Genomic DNA, 25,946 nt, shown 5'->3' with positions numbered 1-25,946 from the left:
ATGGTTTGTAGTGACAGGACAAGGGGCAACAGCTTTAAACTAAAAGAGGAGAGATACAGACTGGACCCTGGGACTAAATGTTTTACACTGAGGGTGGGGAGACACACACCCAGGTTGCACAGAGATGTTTGAGGCCCCCCCAGCTCTGAGTGTCCCTGCTGTCCCCATGAAGAGTTGCACCCGTGTGCAGGTGGGACATGTCCTACAGCCACCTGCCACTGCTGCCAGTCAATAAACCCCAGTGCTCAGCTTCCTGGCCCTGGGCTACTCACAGCAGGTGAAATGGAGGGGAGATAGGTGTCACAGCTGGTGGGCTCCATGGGTGGGAGCTGTGCCTACTTCTCCCCCTCCTCAAAAACTACACCTGCCTTCTACAGTCCATTTATTTATAGAAGTTCAAATACAAACCACAGCTAGGGGCTAGCACAGGCCTGTAGAGCCCAGCTCCAGCCCCTGGTGCCCTGTGGGCAGGACAGCCCAGTCCCTGGCACAGCTCCTGCCTTCTCTCCCTTGCTACAGGAGGGGTGTGCAGCTTCTCTGGGGTCTTGCCCATGGCCAAGGGCATCTGTGAGCGCTCTTCCACGGACATGAGAGCATGGCCCTGGTGCCCTGACTGGCAGGGGCCACACAGGAGGAGCAGCCCACCAGCTCATTGCCTGAGCTGGGGCTTGGTGCAGAGCAGCCACTCGATGGTTTCCAGCAGGTAGGCCATGCCATAATGTTGGGCGATGTTCTGGAAGATGTGGATGTGCTCCATGAAGGTCTGGGGAGAAGAGAGTAGGGAGGGAAGGAGGCTGCCCAGCACTCCTGGGCAGCAGGAGGGCACCAGGGAGAACGGGTAGGGCAGGCACAGCACAGCAGGTCCCAGGGGACAAGCAGTTAGAGAAGAGACAGGGAAAGAATGGCACTACAGGGCTCCTTGGTGTCCCTTTAAGGAGCTGCTGGCACAGGGCTGGGCAAGTGTACCTGGGAAGAGATGGTGAGGGCAAAGTCTCCAGCACAGCTGCAGTACACAGGCATGTGTGTGTCCTTCACACCATGACATTTCTTGCACACCTGAAGACCAAGGAGTTTTATGTGGGCCAGGAGATGAGGCCAAAGCCCCTCTGTCAGGGGTAGAGTGAATGTGTCTGGCCTCAGCCAACCAGGGGGATGGGCAGAGGGGGGAGCCTCCCACTCACCAGGTCCTGCAGCACAAAGGCCATCAGCTTCTTCTGCAGGGCTTCCACCAGCGCCATTTCAATGGCACCAGAGTCGTACTGCGCCTGACAGTTGGAGCAGACCCAGCTGGGCAGCACCAGCCCGTCCTAGGGACAAAGAGGAAGGAGGTGAGCATCAAGAATCCCAAGCACTGGGATGGTGGAACTGGTTTCTGGAGAAGACAAAGAATCAGCCAAAGCATGCTCAGAGCTGTTGCAAGCAGCTAGAAAAGCAGGTGAACAGAAAATGGCCTTTAGGTGATCACCAGCAACAAGCAGAGCTGCAAAGCAAAGGGGTGGAGAGAGAAGGGAGGTAAGGTGACTGGTGGACCTCCAGCATTGCCATGCTGGGGCCTCTGGTGTAGCCAGGAAAGAGGCTGCACCTGGGAGACTGCAGGGTCCTTGCACAGGTCCAGGTCCCTGCAGAAGTTGCAGTTCCTGCAGATGACTTCAGGGAGCACGTAGGAGCGGCAAGGGTCCCGAAACTGGGCTTCTTCTGAGAACTCGCCCACCTCAATGAGGCGCAGCAGGTCCCGGCGCAGTTTGTTCACCTGGTTGGTTATGTTGGCATCCAGGGAGAGGACCTACAAGAATAAGAGCCAGGTGAGCCTACCAGCAAAGAGAGTGTCCTCACCAGGATAGCTCATATCCTTGTGACCTCACATGGATGCAGGGCAAGACAAACTGGTTGTAGATCACTCCTGGAGGAAAGCTGCAGCAAATCTGAGCCATGGACAAGGACCAGAATTTAAGCCCTGACTGCAAACCTTCAGAAAAGGGGCCTTGCCCACTCTGCTGACCTTGCAAACGTATTTGATAAACTCCAGAGCTGGGTTGTTGAGCGGCAAGTAGGAGCCAGGCAGCACTGGGAACAGGTCTGAAGGCTCAGTGACATTGCGAGAACCAGTCATCTTCTTCTGGACCTTCTGGGTGATGGTGAAGAAGCTCTGGGTGAGCTCATTGGCCACGTAATCCTGCGAGAAGGTGATCATGCCTGGAGAGACGGAGCAGAGAGCACTTGAGCTACACTGTGGCACACGGGGACAGCAGGGTGGGTAGCTCTCCATCTGCACAGCTCAGCACTAACCGGGCATGGCCTCCACATCCCCCAGCACCTCCTGGGACCCCTGGCTGGTACTCCTCCTCTTGATGGGGGTGCTCCCGGGGGCGTTGCGCCGCAGTTCCTCCTTCATGCTGTGGTACACAGCCACAATGTAGGCTGGGGAGATATGGACAAGGCTCCAGCTCCAGCCGCGCCAGCAGCTGCCCCAGGGCAGGATCTCCCTGGCACCGGGGAGGCACAAGTGACCCCGTCCCCTCCCTGGGACAACTCACCTGACACAATCATCAGGAAGTAGCTCTGGCAGGAGGCAGCCTGGGGCAGGAACTGGGCAATGTTCCAGTTGTTCTCCAGCAGCTCCTCCACATTCGGCTCTCCTTCCTCCTCCTCTTCTTCCCCCACTGCCTCCTCCTCCTCTTCCTCACTGTCCTCCTCTTCCAACACTTGCCTCTTGCTGGTGTCCTTCTGGAGAAGCCAGTGATATTGCAGCAGTTGCTCGTGCCCCGCCAATGCCTCCCCACTCAGCTCTGTCCCCAACACCCTGCTCCTGGGGCACCGAGCGCTTTCTGTCTCTTACCTCCCCATAGTGGATGCGAGAATCCACTTTTCCCTTGATACCTCCATAATTTGCTGGATCCATCCAGAGCAGAAACTCCCAGCAGCGGGAGAAGGATATGGTTAGAGAGTGGAAGATCTCCTTGGAGTGGATGCTGGTGGGAAGAGACTGCAGTCACCCACAGCATTGGCATTGTCCCTAGTTCAGAGACTTCTCTGTGGGACACCATGGGGAGGAGGTGGTGCTGGCAAGGAGAGAAGGGGCTCCTCTCTCCCATCCAACCACTGGCAAAGACCCCAGGGGAAGGCATCCCTGAGGAGTCTTGGCTCCCTGTGCTTGTGTCAAGGTACCAGTACCATGGCTGGGATGCTGAGAGGCAGCCAGGGGATGAGGTGCTGGGCACCTCAAGTTCTCCTGAAGGTCTCTCCTGCATTGAAACCTGAATATTCTTAGAATATTACCTACAGAGGACAGCTAAGGGACAGATCCCTACTCCAGGTGTGACAGCAAGAGAAGTTCCAGTACCTGAAGGGGCTCCAGGAAGGGTGGGGAGGAACTTTGGCCAAGGGCAGGGAGTGAGAGAACAAGGGGTGATGGCTTGAAAGTGGCAGAGGGGAGATGGAGCTGAGATGTGAGTAAGAAATTTGGTGTGAGGGTGTTGAGACAGTGTCCCAGGTTGGCCAGAGAAGCTGTGGCTGCTCCTCCCTGGAAGTGTTGAAGGCCAGGTTGGATGAGGCTTTGAGCAATGTGGTCTAGTGGAAGGTGTCCCTGCTGCTGGCAGGGGGGTTGGGACTGGATGAGCTTTAAGGTACCTTCCAACCCAAACCAGCCTGTGGTTCTATGAAATGGGTAGCCTTGTCCCTTCAATAGCTTGAAAGAAGGAGGAGAGGGAAAGAAGGAGGAGAGGGAAAGAAGGAGGAGAGGGAAAGAAGGAGGAGAGGGAAAGAAGGAGGAGAGGGAAAGAAGGAGGAGAGGGAAAGAAGGAGGAGAGGGAAAGAAGGAGGAGAGGGAAAGAAGGAGGAGAGGGAAAGAAGGAGGAGAGGGAAAGAAGGAGGAGAGGGAAAGAAGGAGGAGAGGGAAAGAAGGAGGAGAGGGAAAGAAGGAGGAGAGGGAAAGAAGGAGGAGAGGGAAAGAAGGAGGAGAGGGAAAGGAAAAGAAATTCAGTGCTGAGGCCCATTAAAAGGCAGAAAAAAAGGCATCCTCCTTTCTGGCCCCAAGGCCTGACTCAGCTCCATCATCCAGGAGCTTCATCTCTAGGCCCAGCTTGGTGAGCACACCCCACCTGTTGATGATGTACTCCATGTAGCTGATGGCATCCTCGATACGCCGCTTCTTGGTGCACAAAATGATCCGGTTGAAGTTGGCATAAACCACAGAGGAGCCCAGACGCTTGAACTCAGCCACCAGCCTGCAGGGAGGGCACAGGAGCAGGAGTGAGCAGGCAAGAAGGCAAAGCCCAAGCAGTGGATGCAATACTTGGAGAACGTGCTGACCCAGTCACGTGTGCCAGTGATGCCATGTGAGGGAGCAGCACAGGAGATCCAACCTACTGCCCACGTCTCTGGAGGCTGGGGCAGGGAGGAGTGACTGTGGGTGCCAACAGCCTCCTGGCCACTAACTCCATGCCTGTCCCTTCCCCACTCACCAGCCTGGCACGCTACATGTCTCACTTACTGCAGGAAAAGCTTCTTCATCATGTTGTGGAGCATGCGGTGCAGCGCTGGGTCATAGAGCAGGGAGGAAGGAGAGCGGAGCCAGCGGTAAAAGTGAATGACCTGGTTGTCTGCATAGACGTTGTGATACTGCGTGATCTCCTTCACCCAGCTCACCACCATGCTCTTCAGGATCCTGCCAGGGAGCAGAGACCAGCATCAGCCCACTAACCATAAACAACACCCTCCCCCTTCCAGACAGAGACACATTTGTGGATACGCAGGAGGATTCAGAGCGAGAACTCTGACACAGCAGAGATGTGCAAGCCCCTGGCAATGAGCCAGGGGGTTAATATTTGCCTCTATAACGTGATAGAGCATGAAGAAAGGAAAAATGGGAAAGGGCAAAGTCTTCACCAACATCCCCACACATCTGCTGGCTGAGCCACCAGGAAGTCCTGAGCCCAGACTTTTCAAAAGTCTGTTGGAGAAGATGCCTGCCCTGCCCTTGAGACCTGAGTTGATATTTAGAGCACCCCACGAGCCTCATTGCTGGCAGAAGTCTGGGAAAGGCTACAGTCAGGAGGGAATGAGAGGCAGGACCCCTAAGGGGACCTGACAGGATGGAGACCAGATGCTCCACCTCCTGCTGGCTCCTAGAGCCCTACCTGAATGTGTTGGAGCAGAGGGCAGTTTCATCATAGCTGGCCGGGACGTTGGCAGCTTGGTTCCCTGTCACCATGTCTTCTAGGGACGCCTGCTGAATCACATCAAAACTGATGCTCATGCTGGACCCTCCTTCCATGTCATTGATGTGGTGGGACTGCAACACCGTGTTTACAGCCAGGCTCTGGATGTCCAGCTCCAGACACACTAAGACCAAACACAAGCTCTCAGCAGGCAGACAGGGCAAAGGACCGCCACGGACGCCTCCCCACCCCTCTGCCAGAAGTGCTCTTCACAGTTATAAGGGTGATCTATAGGTGCTGCTGCACCGAGTGGGGAGATGCTTTCACAGGTGTGACTGCCTTGACCAGCACTTGTCTTCCAACAAGACTTGGACTTACTAACCCTCTAGGGATCACCATTTTTTCCTGGAAGCTGCAGCAGAGGAGCTCAGAAGAGCTGACTGCCACTCAAGCTGCTTCTGCCTCTGAGAACAACCTGTCCTAGGGTCACCAGGGATGAGCAGGTGAGCGAGTATATCCTTAGGCTGACACACTGCAGATGGGCTTCTGAGTGCTGCTGTAGGTGGCCGTGAATTGGGAAAGAATCTGCATTCAGATGCCTGCACACATGGCAGGTGAGACCTCCCTGCCCCAGGACATGCCCTTTGCCCAAATCACTGCTGAAACTCTAAAGCTGCTGGTAACTACTGTCAACAGAGACTCTTTGGAGACCACATCCATCTCTCTACAGGGCTTACAGAGCAGGATTCATCTCTGCCCCTGCTCAGCACTCCCATCCGACTCCCTCCTCACCTGTGGAGTAGCAGCCGGGGTTGTTTATCTCCATGGAGGCTCTCTCATCAAACTCCATGACCAGGCGGTTGTCATCGGCCTCCTTACCCCCCAGGTCTGGGCGGGCCGTGGGCGAGAGCCACAGCAAGTGGTTGTGACGACGGAGGTGGCGGGAGAAGAACAGGTCAGAGCCGAAGGTGGAGATGTCATCGGGGAGGTTCCCAATGGGGATGTGGTAGTACCTGGGGCACAGAGAAGTGGATGGCCATTGAGGTAAGCACAGCTGAGGAAAAGACAGGGACCCCCTGAAGGGACAAGGCAGTGTCCCATGGTCCCATCAAGGGCACGGCAGCCCCAGGGTAAGGCAGTTTCCCCAGGGACCTGCTCATCTCGAAAGCCTGGGAGAGGCAGGTGTCCAGGTTGAGGTAGTGGCGGATCATCCGGCGGGCGGCATGGCGCTGCCAGTCCAGGACCGAGTAGCTGATGCCATCTACCAGCCGGATAGGGACCAAGGGGAACTCCTCGATGATGGGGATGCCACTCGCCAGCTGTTTCAGCTCCCAGTTAGATTGCACAGCGACCAGCGTGGGGCCCCGGCGCTCATCCTGTGTGAGGGAAGACACATTGTGCTGCACCTCTCCAGCAAGCATCAGGAAACCAGCAATGCCCCGTCACAGCAGCAGGTCCCCACACTGGGGACAGCACACCCCAGCACTCTTGAAGCACCCACCTCCATGCAACCAGCTCTTCAGCTGAGTGTGGAGATGGGGAAGATACTGAGGTGGCCTCGCTGCTGGCACTGCCCTAGGTAACACCAAGCAAGACAAAGGCCTTGAGCAACATCCATTTCAACCCCTGACCTTCAGGCCAGCAGCTACTGTTTGAACTGGTGCACCAGTGCCTTCCATAACATCACAGAATCACAGACTGGTTTGGGTTGGAAAGGACCTTAAAGACCATCCAGTTCCAACCCCCCTGCTGTGGACAGGGTTGCCAACCACTAGATCAGGCTGCCCAGGGCCCCATCCCACCTGGCTTTGAATGCCTCCAGGGATGGGGCACCCACAGTTTCATTGGGCAACCTGGGCCAGTGTCTCACCACCCTCTGGGTGAAAAATTTACTCCCAGTATCTGACCTAGATCTCCTCTCTCAGTTTAAAACCATTTCCCTGTGTCATGTCACTCTCTGCCCATGTCAAAAGTTGCTCTCCCTCCTGTTTCTAAGCTCCTTTGAGGCACTGGAAGGCTGCAATGAGGTCTCCCCAGAGCCTTCTCTTCTCCAAGCTCAACAAGCCCAGCTCCCTCAACCTTTCTTCATAAGAGAGGTGCTCCAGCCCTTGGATCATCTTCCTGGCTCTCCTCTGGATCTGCTCCAACAGCTCCACATCTTCCTTGTGTTGGTGGCAACCTCCCCTTCCCACATGCCTGCACAGATGAGGTCCTGCGGGGACCTTCCTTGCAACTTCACCTCACCTTGTAGCCCAGCAGCAGCCGCTGGATAGCCCTGTAGACAACCTTGGAGTCAGTCTCGGCACGGACTTCAAAGGAATGCTTGTCCGGGGGCAGCAGCTCTTCACCCACCTTTTCCAGCAGCGCACTGCGCTCCACTGAGAAGAGGGTGGTGAGATTCGGCATCTGGTTGCTGCGTACCTGCACCCAAAGGTGACCAGATTGGAGCTGAGGGGAGAGGGACCTCAGGCTGTGGTCCCATGGGGGTCTCCCCTCTGTGCATCATGAGGTACCTTCCAAACACAGCAGGGATGTGTGATGTGCAGAGAAACCTCCTGCTGCCTGACCCCCATCATCCCCCTGCACTGACCAGGGACATCTTCAACCAGATCAGGTTGCTCAGAGCCCCGTCCAACCTGACCTTGAATGTTTCCAGGGATGGGGCTTCTACCACCTCTCTGAGCAACCTGGGCCAGTGTCTCACCACCCTCATTGTAAAAAATTTCTTCCTTGCATCCAGTCTAAATCTTCCCTTTTTTAGTTTAAAACCTAGGTTGAACAGCCCCAACTCTCTCAGCCTGTCCTCACAGCAGAGCTGCTCCAGCCCTGGCATCATCCTGGTGGCCTCCTCTGCACTGGCTCCAGTAGGTCCGTGTCCTTGTGCTGTTGGTGGCCCCAGCACTGGAGGCAGCACTGTAGGTGGGGTCTCAGGAGAGCAGAGCAGAAAGGCAGAACCCCCTCCCTCGACCTGCTGCCCACGCTGCTCTGGGTGCAGCCCAGGACACGGTTATTGGCCTCTGGGCTGTGAGCACACGTTGCCAGCTCATGTCCAGATTTTCATCCCCCAGCACCCCCAGTCCTCCAGCTTCCACAGTCCCACCTTACCTTGTCCAGCACAAAGACAGCAGCTTTGCGCTGAGAGGGGATGAAGAGGCCTAGAAGCGCCTTGCTGCCCTGGGAGCTGTGGTAGAGGTAGATGTGGCGAATACTTCCTAGGGACACAGAGCACAGAGCATCAGTGGTACCCACAGGTGCTCCATGAGCCCCTCTCCCAGGGTGGAGCCTCACCTGGTTCCAGGTAAGTGAATTGGGCTAGTGAGCGCATCTCCAGGTGCTCAATGTCAAAGGTCTCAGCTTCTCGCCCCGCCAGGTGCCTGACGAACTGCCTGCTGACCATGCACACGCAGCCCAGCTGGATCAGGGCACGGAGGAGGAGTGGCACCTGGAATGATGGGGAGAGATGTAGTGGAAACAACGTTCAACTACCAAGCTCCTCTTGGGAATTTCAGACCTAGAACAACTTGGCTTAAAAAAAAACACAGGTAGGATATACCTGAGGCACCTCCCGCATGAATTTGGTATCACCCGTGCTGGTGCAGATACAGAACAAGTATCTTAATTCTTAATTCATATGTGTTCCTATCTATCCCCCAGATCCCACCAAGGGCAGCAGCAGGTACTTTGTGGAGCCATATCTGGCCAGTCTTGCAGCTCTGCAGCCTGTGGTTTGGTACTCCTGAGACAAAGGCCCCATCTGAACCACCAGATAATTGGCACAGTGTGAGATCCACCCTGTTCTATTAACCCCACAGCTGTAAACTCCATCGTTGTAGAAGACTCCTCCCTTCTTGAGAAGGACTTCTTGAGAAGACTCAGACTTGCTGTGGGACCTAGTCCCAAAACAGCGAGAAGCAATAAACACTCCTTGCCTAATCACACCTCCCTCGTGCCAGTTTTTATATTCTAGACCCCTAGTACATCCCATTTTCAGATCTCTTTAGCAAGCCAAAGCATTCTCGTGTCCTTAAGTCCCATCCCTGCAAGGAAGCCATTCCCTCCCTCGCATCCTCCTCGTCATTCTCCTGCATTAGTCCTACTACATTTTTTGGAAACTGTGCTCAGAATTGCACTGCAGATGTTTAAAGATCAAGACAGATCTTTCCTTGCCCAGGACTGTGTCCAGCTGTCTCAGAGGATGGAAATTCCACAACCCTCTGGGCAACCAGCTTGACCATCCTTGCAGGAGAAGTTTTTTCTGGCAATTACACAGAATTTCCCATGTTTCAGTCTCTGCCTGCTGCCTCCCATCAAGAAGGTCCCCTGAGCCTCTTCTCCTACAGGTTGAATGGTCCCAGCTCACTCAGCCTCCCCGTGCACAACAGATGCTGCAACCTCTTGATCCTCTCACTTCCTTTTATATCTTTAAAACATCTCCATGCCCCTTGCTTTACTTCAGTTGCTAATTTTAATTTCCTCTTAGCTAGCTGCATCTTGATTTTACCTTGTCCCATTTCTTAAACACTATGGTAGCAGAGAGGACTCAGGTTTGCTACTGGAAGATCTCCTACAAGATATGATGAAGTTGTGTAGATGCTACTCACTTTGGCAGCGTCATTTGCAATAAATTTTGGGCACTGCTTACTAAACCAAGAGTTGTGCCTTGCCTTGTGGGACCTTTATCCAAATTTTCTAAAAGCAGAAATTTAAGGTGCCTTAAAATGGTTTCTTTCACCACACCCCACTGTAACACTTCCCAGGCAACACCAGTAACGTTGGCATCTGAAATTTCTCAAGTTTATGATGCTCTTTTTGCCCTTGCAGCCTCTTGCATTTCACAAAGCATTTTTTAGCTAACGGCACCGCTACTCACCAAGCTTGTCCTACTTAGGCAAAGATTTTTGATCCCTAATAATTCCATGTTGCATTTTAGCAGCAAATCCACTTGCTTTTCTGCTTTTTTTAACATACAGCTCCACTCTTACAATGGTACAACCTACTCTGCCACTTCCATATAGGTCAGGTCCTGACACTACAATGTCTTCTTGATTAAATTTCTGTCACCAGGTTTGGAGCTGCTGAACAAACCAGTGTCCTCATCAAGAGCAGATATCCCAGTTTCCTATCTTCATTTTCAGGCTTTCAGCATTAGTAGCACTAGCGAATTTAATTCTGTCTTGATTGTTTTCTACTGAACTTCTTTTAGGTTATTCTTGCTTTTCTCAAACTTTCAAGTTGTATCCTATTCTTTCTAAAGCATTTATAACCTCATTTTAGAGGACAGGGCATCCAGACCTATGTACAACTCCACATGTGCTGGGTTTTCTCCCATCTTTACTCTAAATACCCCTTTATCTTTTCTGGTTCAAACACCAGCAAGCTGGTTCTGGGTTGGTTTAAAGGAAGATAGATCACCCTTCCCATTTAAACACCTTCTATCTTCACTTTTTTTTTTAACTCCAAATAAACCAAACCCTGACATCAAACTGAAAAGACATTGTATTTGGTAATGGAATATGCCAGTGGAGGTAAGTGGATTCTTAATTCTGCTTTAAGGATAAACTGAAATATGGAAAGCCACGCCAGTCGTATGCCTAGGAATAATTGAAGGATTTTTACAGTTCATATTTTATTTCAGTCTGGCCTTCAGTCCGAGCAGACCTCCCAGGGCAGATTTTCTAGCTTGCATCACGTTCTGTGAAGTAACTTATTAGGTTTGTGCTTAAGGGTAGTTACTGTTCTGAGGTTTCTGTTGGAATATCAGGGGATAATCTGGTGCCAATTCTGGCAAAAACTTGACTCAACATTTATCTGCTATATTTAGGCAAGCACCGGCACCTCATTTTATCTTAAAAATGTGTGCCGACTCAGTACCTCTGCCCATAGGAACGTGGGTACATTGCCCAGTACTCTGCTGTGCAGGGTCTTTGATTTTTGGTGTCTCACCACGCTGTTGAATTTTTAAGTGCCAGGTGTCCTCCTTGCATCCCTGCCACTCAGACAAACAAGCTACAACTCAACAATCCCTAAAAACGAGCACTTGGAGGAGCTACCTGCGTCTCATACACTCCCTCAATGTCCGGAGCAGAGAGGTCCGCGTTGATCTCATTGATGTGTTCTTGGTACATGTCTTCAGGGACGGAGTATTCGTACAGGTTGTAAACCAAGTTCGATCGGGGCAGGATCCTGTTCACCTGCCGAGGAAAGGGACGTGCTTAGCGGGGCACAACACACCACACAGCACCACTGCCAGGAGCTGGGGTCTGAGCCAGCCCGGCTCCCAGTGCTCCTCTCTCCTCAGGAAATCAGTGGTTTATGCTCATGGACGTTATAAATTCCTGTAACAGAGAACCTGCTTCCTGGGCAGGCTGGGATGAGCAGAGGGACATGGACTGGATGAGGTACATCCATGGAGTGGGAGAGTGGCAGATGTTTGCAGTATCTGCTTGCAGTGGAGCTGAAGCACCTTATCTCAACGCAAGCAGATGTTTCCCCTTCCAGAAGGGGCAGGTCCTCACCCTCCTGTAGGTTGCTCCCTCCTCTGGCTTTGGGACACGCTGGTTGACATAGAAGACCCGAGGGATGCTCAGCCTGATACAGTGCAGGTCACTCCCAATCACTGCCCACAGCCTGAACAGCCCAGGCTGGCTGGTCTCAGCAATCTGCAGGACATGGGGATACAAAGCGTTAGCAGGGAGATCCAACACTTCATCAGTGCTTATGTCTAAGCTCTGGAACACTTTGTGGGTAACCAAAAAGAGAGCAGGGGGCTTAGAGTAATTGCTCTCAGCGCTGGAGTCCCTGTGTCCTGCTACTGTCCCAGGTCACCATGGAGAAAACTCCCTGGCTGAGGCTGGCCAACCAACTCACGCTGACCCTTGATGTCAGCTGAGTCACTCTGACATCCTGGACCTGTTGTCTCGTGCTTGCACAAAGGCTGCCTGTAGCTCTGAAGGCTTTTCTGGAAGATGAGGAGGGTGACAAGGGGCTGGGCTCAGATGGCCACATATAACAAGGATTTGTGCAAATGCCTGGATAACACCACCCTGCTTCCAGGCATCCCAGGAATCCTGTGTCCATCACAGGCACACTGTGCCCAGTGCTGGACACCCCAGTACAGGATAGACATGGACATGCTGGAGAGTCCAGTGAAGGGCCACAAGTATGAAGAAGGGACTGGAGCATTTTTCATACAAGGAAAGGCTGAGAGAGCTGAGACTGTCCAGCCTAGATCAGAAGAAGCTCAGGTGAATCTCAACAATGTATATAAGTATCTGAAGGGAAGGTGCCAAGGGGATGGAGGCTGGCTCTTCCCAGTGGTGCCCAGTGGTAGGACCAGAGACCATGGACACAAACTGGAAAACAGGAGGTTCTATCTGCATATCAGGAAACACTTTTTCACTCTCAGTGAAAGTGAAGGCCTGGCACAGGTTGCTCAGGGAGGTTGTGGAGTCTCCATCCCTGGACATACTCGAAAGCCATCCTGGACAACTAACTCTGGGTGGCCCTACTTGAGCAGGGGGTCAGACCAGATGGACTCCAGTTCACCTCCAACCTCAATTGGTGTTTTTGTGATTCTGTGACTACTGCACAGTGCTGCTCATGGGCTGAACTGGAGCTGCCCCACTGGCAGATCTACACCCACATCCCATATTCACCACCAAGAATGACCATGGGTGCTCCCGTTTCCATACAAATGTGGGTGAGCTTGGGGCTTTGCAGCCCCACCTGGTCTCCCCAGGGTTAACGTCAGAGTGGTGTTGGGGTCAGCAGTCCCTGAACTTCACCATTTGACCACAGATGGTGTCAATTCAAGGCTTAGACCCCAGCCTGCCCGCCATGGAGGTCCCCTCCTGGGTACCTGCACAATCTGCCAGGGCAAATCCAGGATGCTGCGCGCTGTCCTGCGCAGGTAGCTGCTCAGCCCTTTGGAGAGGGCATCGCGGACCACTCCTCCGCCTGCTGTCACCCCACCGTCCTCCAGACGCCGCCTCTTCTGCCGCTCCCGCCGCTGCCGAGCCTGCAGCTCCCACTTCTTCTGGTGGAAGCGCAGCCAGACCAGGAGTGGGGTGACAGCACGAGTATAGCCAGAAACCAGCACAGACTTCCCCGTCCCCCAACACCACACCACACAGCTGACCCTCCATCCTCCAGCCCCACATCACACTCCAGCCCCAGCTGTGAAGCTGACACCCCATCGCCCTTTTCTCCATCAGTGGTTACAGTTCTCCATCTCCTGGTCTCCTTGTAGCCCTGAGCCACGGGTGTGCAGAGGGTTGCAGGAGACCCACAGCTTGCTCCTGGCAGCACCCAAGCTGCATAGAATCATAGAATCACAGGCTGGTTTGGGTTGGAAGGGACCTTAAAGCTCATCCAGTCCCAAACCCCCTGCCAGCAGCAGGGACACCTTCCACTAGACCAGGTTGCTCAAAGCCTCATCCCACCTGGCCTTCAACACTTCCAGGGAGGAGCATTGTCCTGGTCCACAGGAGGAACATCCACAGCTTCTCTGGGAAACCTGCTCCAGTGTCTGACCACCCTCATCTCAGTGAAGTGTTTCATATGGTTGGTTTTCACCATATTTCTAATAATTATTCTAGTATGATGATCTAGTTTAGGGAATGTTTCTAAACTTCAGAGCATCTATGCTAGAAGGTCTCTCCGGAGCCTTCTCTTCTCCAGGCTGCACAGCCCCAACTCTCTCAGCCTGTCCTCATAGCCTGTCCATCTACTGCCCAGTCTGCTTCACCTACCTTGGTGGTGCCCAGGGGTGGAGGTGGACCCAGGATCTCTCGCCAGGACTGGGATAGCTCCAGGTACTGGGACATCTGTTGGCTTTCCTCTGCTGCAAGCACTCGCTTCCGCTTATTTGCAACAGGAACTGGTGGCTGAAGGGTCTTGGCAGCCCCAAAGTCCTCTATGTCACCAATCTGTGAGCTGGGTGTTCCCTCCAGGGGCTGGTTGGCGAGGACCTGAAGGAGCAAGGACAGCAGGAGGACATGGTTGCAGAAGAGCCTCATCAGCACAGCCAGGACCTTTCCCTCACCCTCTTTACCTGTCTCTTCCCTTCTGAAGTGAAGAGCTCATTGATTTTTTTCTGTTTGTACACATCATTCTTCTCTAGGAGTTTCTTGTGGAGCCAGTCTGGGTGCCGGACTCGTGGCACCGGGTTCTTTACCTGGAGAGCATTTCCAAATCACATGTAGTCCCCTGAACAAAGCCCCCGCTCCTGCCCCACCACCACGCCGTACCTGCTGCAGGGCTGCGGGAATGGTGATGATTTTCTGGATGGTACTGCCCAGTCTCTCAATGTAGTAGTCCCAGTCCAGGATCTGTGAAGAGGACAGAGCAGCAGGCAGTGAAGAAAGCTGAGCAGAAGGCCACCAGACACAGGATCAAACATCTCCCTGGGAGCCCCACACCCAGCCTTCCACTTTGCCAGTGCATGTAGCTGCTGCCCAGGTTGTGCCTCTGAAGGGATGAGTCCTTGTCCTGGAGCTGAGGTCATATGCACAGATGCCCCACTCACCGCACGGATGCTGAAGTCCTGCAGCGAGGGGCTCTTCAGCCATTTTCGGAGATAGTGTTTGCGCACACTGGGCTCAGCTTGGAAGATGGCAAGGGGGATGGCCCTGGGGAAGGCAGTGAAGCATTTATTACCCATCCAGAGCAAGGTCCTGTCAGCACACAATTCCCTCTCCCAGCCTGTGGAGACCCTCCAGGGTTCTCCTCCCAACCCCGTGAGGCCAGCACGCAGCAGCTCTGCGGCGTTGCCCATCACTAGTCTTGCTCATGGTCTGAGCCTGCAGCCAAGTGGTCACTTGGCCACACCACACCGGCTCGCTCACCTTCTGCCCTTCCCTTCTCGGCTGCCCCAACACTGTGAAAAGTTCTGACCCCTCAAGATGGGGTTACCTCTCAGTGACTGGAGAGCCTTCTGGTTTCTTGGAAATGATGAAGCGGCAGCTCAGCCCTGCATCCTTCACCATCTGGTCACCCAGGAACTCTGCCAGGCGCTTGGCAGTGCTGATGGAGGTGGACTTCTGCTCCCCATAGTCCTCCAGCTTGCGTGACATGGACCGGTTCTCTGAGATCAGCTCAAACAGTTCTGAATCAGGCATGTTGGCAGCCTGAAAAGGAAGAAAAACATGCAAAGCTCTCCAGAACCAAAGGAACAAACCTTGCTGCTGTCAGATACGGGGAATGCCTACACCCAGTGCTCTTTATGGGGAGCCTGGGAATTACTCCCTGTTGCAGCTGTGGGTTTGGGGCTTACACTGGTTCATGCTGTGGGCGCATGGGCTGTGGCAAGCAACGCTTTGTGTTGTGCACACAAAGTAGTTGGGCTCACCAAAAACTTGTTGTACAAGCTCATTGCAAAATGGAAGGACCCAGCCAGGCTCTCAGTCCCTCTCATTCTCCCATTTCTTGTGTTTCCCCCCCTCTCTCCAGTTACTGTACAGCTGATGCCTCTGTGCTCCTCATAAAACACTCCACAGGCAAGTGGCACTGTCACTCTCTGCCTCAGTGAACGCCCTGAGCCAACATCCTTGGGGGATGAGGGCCATCAGACCAGTTCCATGAAGGAGATGCCTGGAAAAGGACACCACTCACCCACAGTTACAGCTGAACAAAGAGCACTTGCACTAAAAGGCACTAAAGAGCAGCCCCAAAGAACCAACGCAGCAGAAATAAGATGGAAGTGACCATCAGAGGTACAGCAGACCACCTGCTCTGTCCAAGTGAAGTCCACCCTCACCACAGCACCTGACCAGCTCTGACACTTCTACAGCTCCACCTCAGGAGGACCGATGTGCTGAGCTGCACTGTGGAGCTGCGCTTACCTTGCTGTAGAGCACATCCAGCCAGTAATCGGCCACCTTGGCCACAGAAGCGTAGACTTCCTCCAGGGTGCTGCCTTTCAGAAAGGCTTCAAATACGGAAGACTGGAATATCTTCACCAGCTGCAGCTCTCCTCGGCGCTTCACCTCAAACCCCTTCAGCTCGGCCAGTGACCCGTCCTCATTGAATACCGCGTACCTAGGAGACACAGCATGGGCAAAACCTGGCCTGTGCCAAGGGACACGTCCTCCAGGATCCCACTGGTGTCCTTCCTGACAGGGCGTTTCTCCCCGTGCTATCACGCTGCTATCCGGCACGTTGAATGGAGCTGTGGTGCTCGGCACTAGGATAATCTTGGAATATCTACAACTGCTCTACCAACCGTTTCAACTTGGTCTGCAAAAGCACAACACTTCGTGCCCTGGCTCATCCATATGGATTGGGAGAATGATCTCAATTGCACACAAGTAAAGGGTGGGAGGTAAGAGCTGGAGTGGGGAAATGGAGGAAGATGTTTAGAGAGAAGAAAGAAACTTTGTCAGCTCAGATGCTGGCAAAGGGGTCCAGAGGAAACTGGATATAGCTGTGACACGACTATAGGAACATTCCTCCCTCTCTCCTTCTCTCTCGCATTTTTTGGCATTTCACAGCCCTGCCAGTTATTTGTACGTCTCAAGAACAACCTTATGGTAACATCAGCCAAGAGAAGAGAGGGGATACTCAAACCTACATCACCTGGCCAGCCCTTCTCCCATCTGACCACGTTCCTGTGGGCACAGCTTTCTCTTCCTCCACCAAGAATAGTGCCTGCCAGCCACCTCCAGGTTGTTTCAGTTGGAGAATGACCAGGAAATAAATGCACTTGCTAACATCCCCATAATACAAGAAGCCAAGAGGCCCTGAGATAAGAGTCCTAGGAGCAGAGCTCACTCAGTCCTTGGCATCACCTCAACTCCTGTGGCAGGGACTCATTGCTTGCAGAAAAGAGACAGTGGACACTGGAGCTCGTCCCATGGGGCATTAAGCACAAAGAAGCATGAGCTGGAAGGACAGAGGGTTCTGGAGGGCAGCCAATCTGGGAGCCAGACCCAGGTCTGTGGGCACCCCTCTAGCTAGTGCTTGCTACTGCTCTAGCTCGTGCACAGAGCCACAAAGATGATTAAGGGAGTGGAGCATCTCCCTTATGAGGAAAGGCTGAGGGAGCTGGGGCTCTTTAGCTTGGAGAAGAGGAGACTGAGGGGTGACCTCATTAATGTTTATAAATATGTAAAGGCTGAATGTCATGAGGATGGAGCCAGGCTCTTCTCAGTGATGCCCAACGGTAGGACAAGGGGCAATGGGTGTGAGCTGGAACACAGGAGGTTCTGCTTCAACTTGAGAAGAAACTTCTTTACAGTGAGGGTGACAGAGCCCTGGGACAGGCTGCCCAGGGAGGGTGTGGAGTCTCCTTCTCTGGAGACATTCAAGAGCCGCCTGGACGCCTTCCTGTGTGATCTCATTTAGGTTCCTGCTCTGGTAGGGGGATTGGACTGGATAATCTTTCGAGGTCCCTTCCAATCCCCAACATTCTGTGATTCTGTGTTCCTATTTAGGAGGCTGCAGAGAAATCAGTGCAGTTTGAGTACAATTCTCCCATAATGTGACAGTAAAGGCAGGACCTCTTACCTCTTCCAACTAGAGAAGGAAGGGGAAACATCTAGGAGAAGTGTTACTGGAGGTCTGTGAACTCCTGAGAGATAGGAAGGCAGGAACTGGGGAGTTTAAACAGATTAGGTTGAACAGAAGCAGTATTAGAAGTCCTCAGAAGGAAAGTCAGAGTTCTCCTGCACAGCTCAGAGTCAAACAGGGAGATCGTGTCTGGTCACCAAGTTGGAGAAATGTTGTTTTGCTGTTATCTCCTAAAATTTATTGCTATAGTATGGCACTGGGGGCAAGTGCACAGCTGGATTCAAAGATGATCTGGTGTAAGGAACTTGCCATTTAAAGCTAGCGAATCAAGTGTGCTGCCAGCTCCAAGGGCAAGGACCAATGTGCCCCAAACGCATGAAGGGCAAAGTGATAATATTTGAAGCTTTGAAATGTCACCTTTTCTTCAGCTTCTTGCCCTCCTCCTTGGAAGCTGGGAGGATCATGGCCAGGTATGGTCCATCCACTTCAAAAAAGATGCTGTTCTCTGAGCGTGTGATGTAGGTGAGAGAGGCTGGGTCCTGCAGTTCCTGGTACTGATCATTCGTGAAGCCTTCCTACGGGCACAGGAGAACAGCTGGGTTGGTTACACCAGGAGATGCCACTTGGGCACACCCCACCCAAAGGGATCACTGAGCACCCCCCCTGAAAGCTACAGCACAATTTAGGACTCAAAAAATCAAAACATCTGACCTGCCTGTTAAGAAGAAAACTGCTTTGGGATCCTAAAACTATATTCTTTTGTCTTACAGAAGCTGGAGTAAGCAGAGGAGGGGTTTGGACCTTGCTCTAGTCTGAACTCCAGCCTGCACAGGTGAGCACACACTAAGCCTGGCCTCTTCCACACCACCCTCCCTGCTATAGGGACATCAGAGCCTCCTCCTCTGCTCAGATGCTCGCCAGGGCAGAGAGCAGCTGTGCAGCAAGCAGGGCCATCAGCCCCAGCGTCCCGCTGCTACATGGGGAGCAGAGATGGAAGAAAGGCCCTTCTTCCTTGTCTGTTCTCCACCTCCTCTATTCCAGACTGCAGAGCTGGCCTGGATGGGTGCAAGACTCACCTTCACCAGGATGTTCAGCATGGCACCTGGGTAGGAGATTGTCACCTTCGACTTCTTGGCATTGGTTGACTTGATGACAAAGTTCTCCGGGAAGCTGTTGGGAAGGACACACCAAATCCCATCGGTATCCAGTTCCAGAGGTCTCCTAAGGAAGGAAGAAGGTCACTGTGAGGAGGAGAGTGGATGGTAGGTGAGGATCAGCTCTGCATCCTCCATAAAGGCAGAAGCAGCCTGTTGCATCCACCCTTCAGTCCCTTCTGCAAAGCAAACCCTCACAACGCAGCAGAATAACCACAGCAGTGTCAGAAACCTGAATCTTCAACATCAACTGCAGAAGCCCCAGCTGTTTAACGTGCTCCCACATCTGTCCCAGACGCAGATGGATCTTTCTTCCTCAACTCAGCACATACTCACCCAATCTGCTCGATCAGTTCCCTGGCCTGGGTGATGATATTTGCTCCTGTGAAGCAGACTATGCCAGCCATTTCCATGGAGTACCAGCGAGCTCTGTGAGCAGAGGAGTCAAAGTGAAGAGCATGAAGTGCTCCCTCCCAAACCTAGCTATGGAAAGGGCAGGAGGAACTCCAGAGAAAGAAGGGCAAGAAACACAGCAACACTGGCCTTCGGTAGGTTCTTCTCCTTGCCCTAGTTATGACGGTCCAGAAAAGCTGGAAACCCACTAACAGACAAGACTCCTGTCACTTATACCCAGTGCTCAACGTCTGGCAGGAGTCTCCAGGATGAGAAGTCATTGGTAGAAGCAAGAGGAGAGTGTTACAGGCAGCACTTGCCTTCATCCTGGTGCTCCAGAAGCAGGTGAAGCAAGTGACAGCCTCTCTAGGATAATCCTGGTTTCCAGCATTGCCCAGGGGGGAGACTCACCCTTTCCGCATGACGTAGCCGTAGAAAGAATTGAGGATGCACTTGTGGGCCAGCTGCAGGGAGTCGTACAGGACTTCCATGTTCTTGCAGCGCTTTACTTCAGAGGCGTCTCCTGTCTCCATTGCTGCAGACAGCTTCTTCTTCCACACCTGCCAGCCACACGCAGAGTCAGGATGATCCCACACATCACTGCTTGGTGGTATCCAACTGGTTCCCCCTCAGTCCCAGCAGAGCATTACAACTCTAGAACAGTATCTTTGCCAAAGATCAGTAGCATGAGCTAAACGTTCCTTTTCCTTTTGCAGTTGAGGAGGAGTTTGTCTGAGGCACTTTGCCACATGGTAGGAAGAATCTGAAGCACCAACCATAACTCTGACGGTGATGATCAGAATTCAACCTATCAGCTGCACTACACCTCGTGTGCACAGGCAAGAACTGAATGCACTGCCTGCCACAATTGATGATGTCTGGCGAAACAGCAGAACCACCATGGAGAAAAAGCCTCAGCCAGCTCCATGATTCATAGAATCATTGAATGCTGTGAGTTGGAAGGGACCCACAAGGACCATCGAGTCCAACTCCTGTCCCTGCACAGGACAATCCCAACATTCACATCATGTCCCTCAGGGCCTTGGCCAAATGCTGCTGCAATCTTGTCAGGCTTGGTGCCATGAGCACCTCCCTGGGGAGCCTGTTCCAGGGCTCCACCACCCTCTGCCTCAAGAACCTTTTCCTCATGGCCAACCTCACCCTCCCCTGCCACATCTTCCTGCCATTTCCTCTGCTCCTGGCATTCGTTGGTGGCCAGAGAGAAGAGATCAGCGCCTGCCCCTCCTCTGCCCCTTGGGAGGAAATTCTAGACCCCCATGAGATCTCCTCTCAGTCTCCTCTTCTCCAGGCTGAACAAACCAAGTGACTTCAGCCTCTCCTCATACCCTTCCCCTCTAAACCCTTCCCCAATGTTGTGTCCCTCCTCTGGACACTCTCCAGGAGCTTTAGATCCTTTTTCTCCTGTGGTGCCCAAACTGCCCCCAGTGCTGGAGGTGAGGCCACCCCAGTGCAGAGCAGAGCGGGATGATCCCCTCCCTCGCCCGGCTCGCAGTGCAGTGCTGGATGCACCCAGGACACATGGCAGAAGAGCCAGCCAGGAGTAACCACAAAGAAATCAGCTCGTTAATTAACTCATTCAGAATCCAGGGCCTTGTCATTGCCTTCAACACACTCCAAGAATAACATGCCCTGGTCTCCTCTAGCATGAACCTCAACCAGCAGAGAACTAGAATGTCCTCCTGGAATGAACCTTTCCTTAGCCTGAGGTCTAGACCTTGCTGCTCAGCTTGTCTCTTTTCTCCATGTAGGAAGAACACTCCAGACTGAACTCAGCCAGATCAGATACATCAGAACAGAGACTAGCTGAGGATTTGTTAAATCCAGTGAAACCTGGAGATGCATCTTTGTTTCCAATAGCACAACAGAGGCAGCAAATATCATGGAAGCAGCTGTTGAAGATTCGGCAGCAAGAAGTCACAGCTGTCAGGAGCTCCACCACATCCTTCTCAAATACAAAGACTGAACAGAGCAATCTTTTAGGACTCAGGTCTTCAGTGACAGACAAGAGGTCCTCAGCCTTGGGAAGACAAGTTAGGCCAGAAGTCGAGCTCAGTACCTTGTGCAGTCCCTTGAACTCATAGCGACGGTCCCTGAAAGCTCGCACTGTGTCCACATAGAATGAGTTCTCTCGCTGGCAGATGGTGGTGACTCGTTCCTCCACCTTGGTGACGTGGATCTTTTTGTATGCCTTGCGGCAGTAATCTAGTCAAGGTAAGAAATAGAGAGAGCTTCTCAGGGATGGGTGCCCCGCTACAGACAGAGGGACAGACACAGCACAGACAAGGAGACATCTAAGCATTAGGCATGGGTGAGCAGGGAGACAATCGTACTGCAAAGAGAGGGGGAGGAAGATCACAGCACGGAGAGAAGCAGCACCTTGTTATGGAGATGCAGGGACTGGTTGGGGAAATAAACTCATCATGGTGCAAGTATGGCCCATCCACAAAGCCAGGCTCTGCCCTCAGACAGCTGGATGGTTCTGCTGAACAGCATCACTCCAGGTGATGGGGTAACGTTACATTTCCCCTCCATTTACCGGCTTTAATTAGAAGCATGGAGCCATTCATGTTTCAGCCCAAATCCATGGCTCTCGACAGACAAAAAGAGAAACACTGCCACAGGCACCAGTGCCTGGCCCCTCTTTGGGAAGCACACAGGAGCCTGCTGGGATCCTGGAGAAAGCCTGCCAAAGCATGGTCTGAGACCAGACCACCTGAACTAAGCCCACAGCCATAGAGAGGCGATTAATGGTGAGCACCGCCCACAGACTGGGTCGCAAAACACCGCAAAACACCGCAAAACACCGCTCCAGATCACAACGGCACCAGTGCCTGGCCCCTCTTTGGGAAGCACACAGGAGCCTGCTGGGATCCTGGAGAAAGCCTGCCAAAGCATGGTCTGAGACCAGACCACCTGAACTAAGCCCACAGCCATAGAGAGGCGATTAATGGTGAGCACCGCCCACAGACTGGGTCGCAAAACACCGCAAAACACCGCAAAACACCGCTCCAGATCACAACGTTGTTTTGGTTTTTTTGTTTTTTTTTTTACCTGCCAGCCGCTTCTTCTCATACTTGGCCTGTTCTTCCCGGGAGAGCTCGTGGAAGGCGCGGGGTGCTCCCTCAGGAGACAGGGGAGGGAACTTCTCCGACTCCAGCTGCTGCTGGATGCGGTGATACTCACTGCGGCTGGCAGGCACTGCAGAGGAGGGCAGCTCTCAGTTTCCCAGCAGAGAAGCAGGAATTTGCCTCCATCTCTGGGGCTTGGACTCCACGGTCCTTTCTGTACTTACTGAACTCTCCTCTCCACTGCCAAGTCATCCGGCGCTGACAGTTGGCACCCGGCTTGTTGAAGTCACAGGCAGCACATGTGGCCTCATCCACCATAGCTGAGGGCTGGACACAAGAAAGACACACAGATGTTAGAGGGGACAGCTCTCCAAATGACAACTCATGCCAGAAGAGGTGCTGGGTGGCAGAAGAACATATGTGTGAACATCAGAGATGGTACTCAGTGAGTTCTCCTTTCCAGAGCCTTTCAGGAACACAAAACCCACAACAACTATAGCTGTTTTTTAGGGAAGAGTCCTAGCTGAAGTTGTAGCTCAGCCTCTGCAGACCTGGCATCCATGGAAGCCTGACTGAACTTCACACCCAACCTTATCTGATCCCCCGGCCCTGAGCAGAAAGGTCAGCCTGTGCTGTTAGGGTGATCCAATCAGAGGGACCACCAAGGTCATCTGAAAGACAAATTAAGAGAGATGAGGTTGATGTTACCCACTTGCAACCTGTTGGTCAGAATGATGTTGGGGTACATGGCCCCCACGTCCAGATGGTAGATAAGGGGACATTCGATTCTGTTTGGAACATCCTTCAGGGAATTCAGTTTGACCTTGATTTCATCACAAACCTGTGGCGAGACAAAAAGAAGTGAAACTCAGGCAGGAAGGAGTTAATGGATCAAATACTTGTTGAATTTGGCCCTTTCCTCCTGTACAGGGACACCTGCCACTGACTCTGGGGAAAAACTTAAAGGACCAAAGGAGCAGCATCAGGGACTCCTCAACCATCAGTACTTTAGGTTTTGTTTTGAATCTCCATCCAAGGTTGGCTTTATCTGTAGGGGCACATGGAAGGTGAGAGCAGCCGCTTCCTCAAGGTTACTCAATCAAGGACCTTTTCAGTGCAAATGGGTTAATGGAGGCAACAGCAGAGACCAGAAGTTCCCAGTCTCTGACTGATGATGCCCTCCAAGAAACTCCAGACTTGGCTTTGGAGAGGGGCGACCTGCACTTCGTAGCCAATAAGAAGCAGGGAAGAAGAGGAACATGAGTATCTGGGATATGTGAGGGGTCTGTCTTTTCGCTAAATCCCTTCCCAGCCCTCTCAGAGCTTTGGTCCTGGTTGAACAAAGGAGACAGCAGGAACCACATACCTCAGATGGTGCAGAGACCTCGGACCCCTGGGCTGGGCTTCAGCAGCTGGGCAGGGGGTCCTGGCTGGGACTGCTGGAGGTGGTGGCTGCTTATAACATTCCTTACCACCATCTACTCTGCAGGTACCCATAGATGGGCTTCTTGGTCTCTCTCCATAGAGCATAAAATGATCCTAAACAGGTGCTTTAAAGCTCCAGCCCCAGCCTTCCCTGCCACACCCAGCTGTGCTGCAGCCAATGTACCTCCTGGAAGTTGGTGACTTGATCCAACGGCAACCCCTCCTCCTCCTCAATGGCATGCTGCAGCGTCTTCTCCACATTCTGCACCAGGAAGTCAAAGGCAGCAGGATTCTGCAGGGGGGTGGGGATGGCAAAGAGACCATGGGTAGCCATCCCTAGCTGTAGGCTGGCAGCTCCTGCCCACGTCCCTGCCTGACTTGGGGAGCTCAAGCACGACCCTGCAGCACAGGGCAGCAGATCCAGGCATGGGCAGGTTTTTGACCACTGACTCCAGGTCAAAAAAAAAAAACAACAAAGGGAAGAGACAAGTGTGCAGCTGGTTGCATTTGTGTTTGGTAGTGCAGGACCTCTCATGGTCACATGCTGGCTGGTGCAAGGGTCCAAAGACTTAGTCCAGATCCTTTCATACACCCAATGCATTCTCCCTCATGATCCTTCACTAGATGATATCCACCAAAACATCCCGCACTAAGTGCGATGCATCACACGGCAGAGTGAAGCTGCCTCTGAAAACTTCAGAGTGAAGCTGAAAACTTCAGAGTGAAGCTGCCTCTGAAAACTTAAAGAGTCTGTGAGCACAACACAGGTGTGAAGCAAGGCAAGGCAGAGGTGATGGAGACAGAAGTGTAAAGTGTAAACCAGTAATCAGTGAAAGACATGCAGGAAGGGTTCAGAAGAAGCCTAGTTTGGGTGGGAGAAGGACAGAGGGAAGACAGGACCCCAAGGAGATAGAGGCTTATCTTCCAAGAACCACTGTCTCAAAACCAACCCCAAAACCTCACTTCACCACTCTCCCTTGCTGTCAACAAGGTCTGGCTTGCTTCCGGTACATGATACATACGACACGCTCTCCCAGTGTCACAGATGGTCACTTGGAGGACTCTTCCCACCCAGCTCCATGCACCTTCAGGTGCTCAAGGTCTCCTGAAGTATGACATGTACTGCCCAAGCCCAGCAGAGACACACAGGAGAGGTTAACACCAGTGGAGGGTTATTCCTCACCACCATGCTCTTGCAAGGACAGAGGTAGTCTGTGTGGTCCCTTACCATTTTGAAGCGGCAGGGGATGTCACTGCGGAACACCCCAGATTCCAGTGCTTCCACATGGCCTCCCACATATGTCTCAGAGTCCAGGACATGGCCATCTTCTGTAAGTTTGTTGAATTCCTGCTCCTGCTTGTTGGGAAAGATGATGTTGGCGTGATAGGCCTGAACCATCAGCAGTGCCTCGCACAGTGTCCCAGATCCTTTTCTTAACACCTGCAGGAGACAAAGACAGTTTAGATGAGATGTGAGGAAGAAATTCTTTGGTGTGAGCGTGGTGAGACAGTGTCCCAGGTTGGCCAGAGAAGTTGTGGATGCCCCCTCCCTGGAATTGTTGAAGGCCAAGCTGGATGAGGCTTTGAGCAACCTGGTCTAGTGGAAGGTGTCCCTGCTGATGGCAGCGGGGTTGGAATTGGATGATCTTTAAGGTCCCTTCCAACCTATCTGATGATTCAGCAAGAAGTGCTGTACCAGTGATGGTGGGACTGGACTTACAGACACATCAGCAAGCCGGATGGCTTCAGCTGGTGACACGTGTGACTGCACAGCGGGCAGTGCTGCAGCCCACAGCAAGGACGATGTGAGCAAGTGAGAAACCAACACTGACTCCTTTGTGTTGGCCAGGAGGAGAGCAGGCTATGGACAGTGCAAAGACCTCCAGATCTCTGCTTCCATCATCTCCTGACACTACCCCACTGTCAAGCCCCTTTGTAAGCTAAACCAGGTGGGAAGAGAGGGACATTTCCTATGTGCTTAGCATGGAGAGCTCCCTACAGCTGACAACAGTCATCAGGAGACCCAGCTCTGCATGACCACAACTGCACGTAAACTTGGCTGACCATGGAGCATCAGCCATACTTTCTTGCTTCAGCTATGTACTGCCAACCCTCAGGTCTCTTGTTCTTAGGCACCTCTCTCAAAACACCCCAGGGCTGTGGAGAGAAAGGAGTAGCCTCCGAAATCCATCCTCACTCCCTCCCTGACAAGGATGGGAAAG

General features: G+C 52.9%; 1 protein-coding gene across 1 annotated transcript in view; it reads right to left on the bottom strand.

Annotated features, from left to right (window-relative positions):
• Positions 1-649: 649 nt before the first annotated feature.
• The window catches only part of POLE (DNA polymerase epsilon, catalytic subunit), a gene marked incomplete at its 5' end in the record, with an annotated part of 34,397 nt that continues 9,100 nt past the window's right edge, over positions 650-25,946 (bottom strand). Inside the window, 35 exons of the mRNA XM_010169592.1 lie at positions 650-763; positions 967-1,056; positions 1,182-1,307; positions 1,583-1,783; positions 2,000-2,193; positions 2,287-2,418; positions 2,535-2,721; positions 2,837-2,969; positions 4,098-4,223; positions 4,490-4,663; positions 5,136-5,340; positions 5,949-6,169; positions 6,309-6,532; positions 7,401-7,577; positions 8,262-8,368; positions 8,445-8,598; positions 11,207-11,347; positions 11,672-11,815; positions 13,015-13,257; positions 13,907-14,125; positions 14,209-14,331; positions 14,405-14,485; positions 14,683-14,785; positions 15,069-15,283; positions 15,998-16,193; positions 18,081-18,238; positions 18,740-18,884; positions 19,154-19,246; positions 19,622-19,770; positions 21,288-21,433; positions 22,283-22,429; positions 22,524-22,626; positions 23,012-23,140; positions 23,909-24,016; positions 24,953-25,165. Of these exons, the coding sequence (XP_010167894.1) occupies positions 650-763; positions 967-1,056; positions 1,182-1,307; positions 1,583-1,783; positions 2,000-2,193; positions 2,287-2,418; positions 2,535-2,721; positions 2,837-2,969; positions 4,098-4,223; positions 4,490-4,663; positions 5,136-5,340; positions 5,949-6,169; positions 6,309-6,532; positions 7,401-7,577; positions 8,262-8,368; positions 8,445-8,598; positions 11,207-11,347; positions 11,672-11,815; positions 13,015-13,257; positions 13,907-14,125; positions 14,209-14,331; positions 14,405-14,485; positions 14,683-14,785; positions 15,069-15,283; positions 15,998-16,193; positions 18,081-18,238; positions 18,740-18,884; positions 19,154-19,246; positions 19,622-19,770; positions 21,288-21,433; positions 22,283-22,429; positions 22,524-22,626; positions 23,012-23,140; positions 23,909-24,016; positions 24,953-25,165 (5,421 nt within the window). The remainder of the gene's footprint in view (positions 764-966; positions 1,057-1,181; positions 1,308-1,582; positions 1,784-1,999; positions 2,194-2,286; positions 2,419-2,534; positions 2,722-2,836; positions 2,970-4,097; positions 4,224-4,489; positions 4,664-5,135; positions 5,341-5,948; positions 6,170-6,308; positions 6,533-7,400; positions 7,578-8,261; positions 8,369-8,444; positions 8,599-11,206; positions 11,348-11,671; positions 11,816-13,014; positions 13,258-13,906; positions 14,126-14,208; positions 14,332-14,404; positions 14,486-14,682; positions 14,786-15,068; positions 15,284-15,997; positions 16,194-18,080; positions 18,239-18,739; positions 18,885-19,153; positions 19,247-19,621; positions 19,771-21,287; positions 21,434-22,282; positions 22,430-22,523; positions 22,627-23,011; positions 23,141-23,908; positions 24,017-24,952; positions 25,166-25,946) is intronic.

The sequence above is a fragment of the Antrostomus carolinensis genome, unplaced genomic scaffold (assembly GCF_000700745.2).
Source record: "Antrostomus carolinensis isolate BGI_N321 unplaced genomic scaffold, ASM70074v2 scaffold33446, whole genome shotgun sequence".
NCBI classification, from domain to species: domain Eukaryota; kingdom Metazoa; phylum Chordata; class Aves; order Caprimulgiformes; family Caprimulgidae; genus Antrostomus; species Antrostomus carolinensis.
This window is presented reverse-complemented; position numbering and strand designations above follow the sequence as displayed.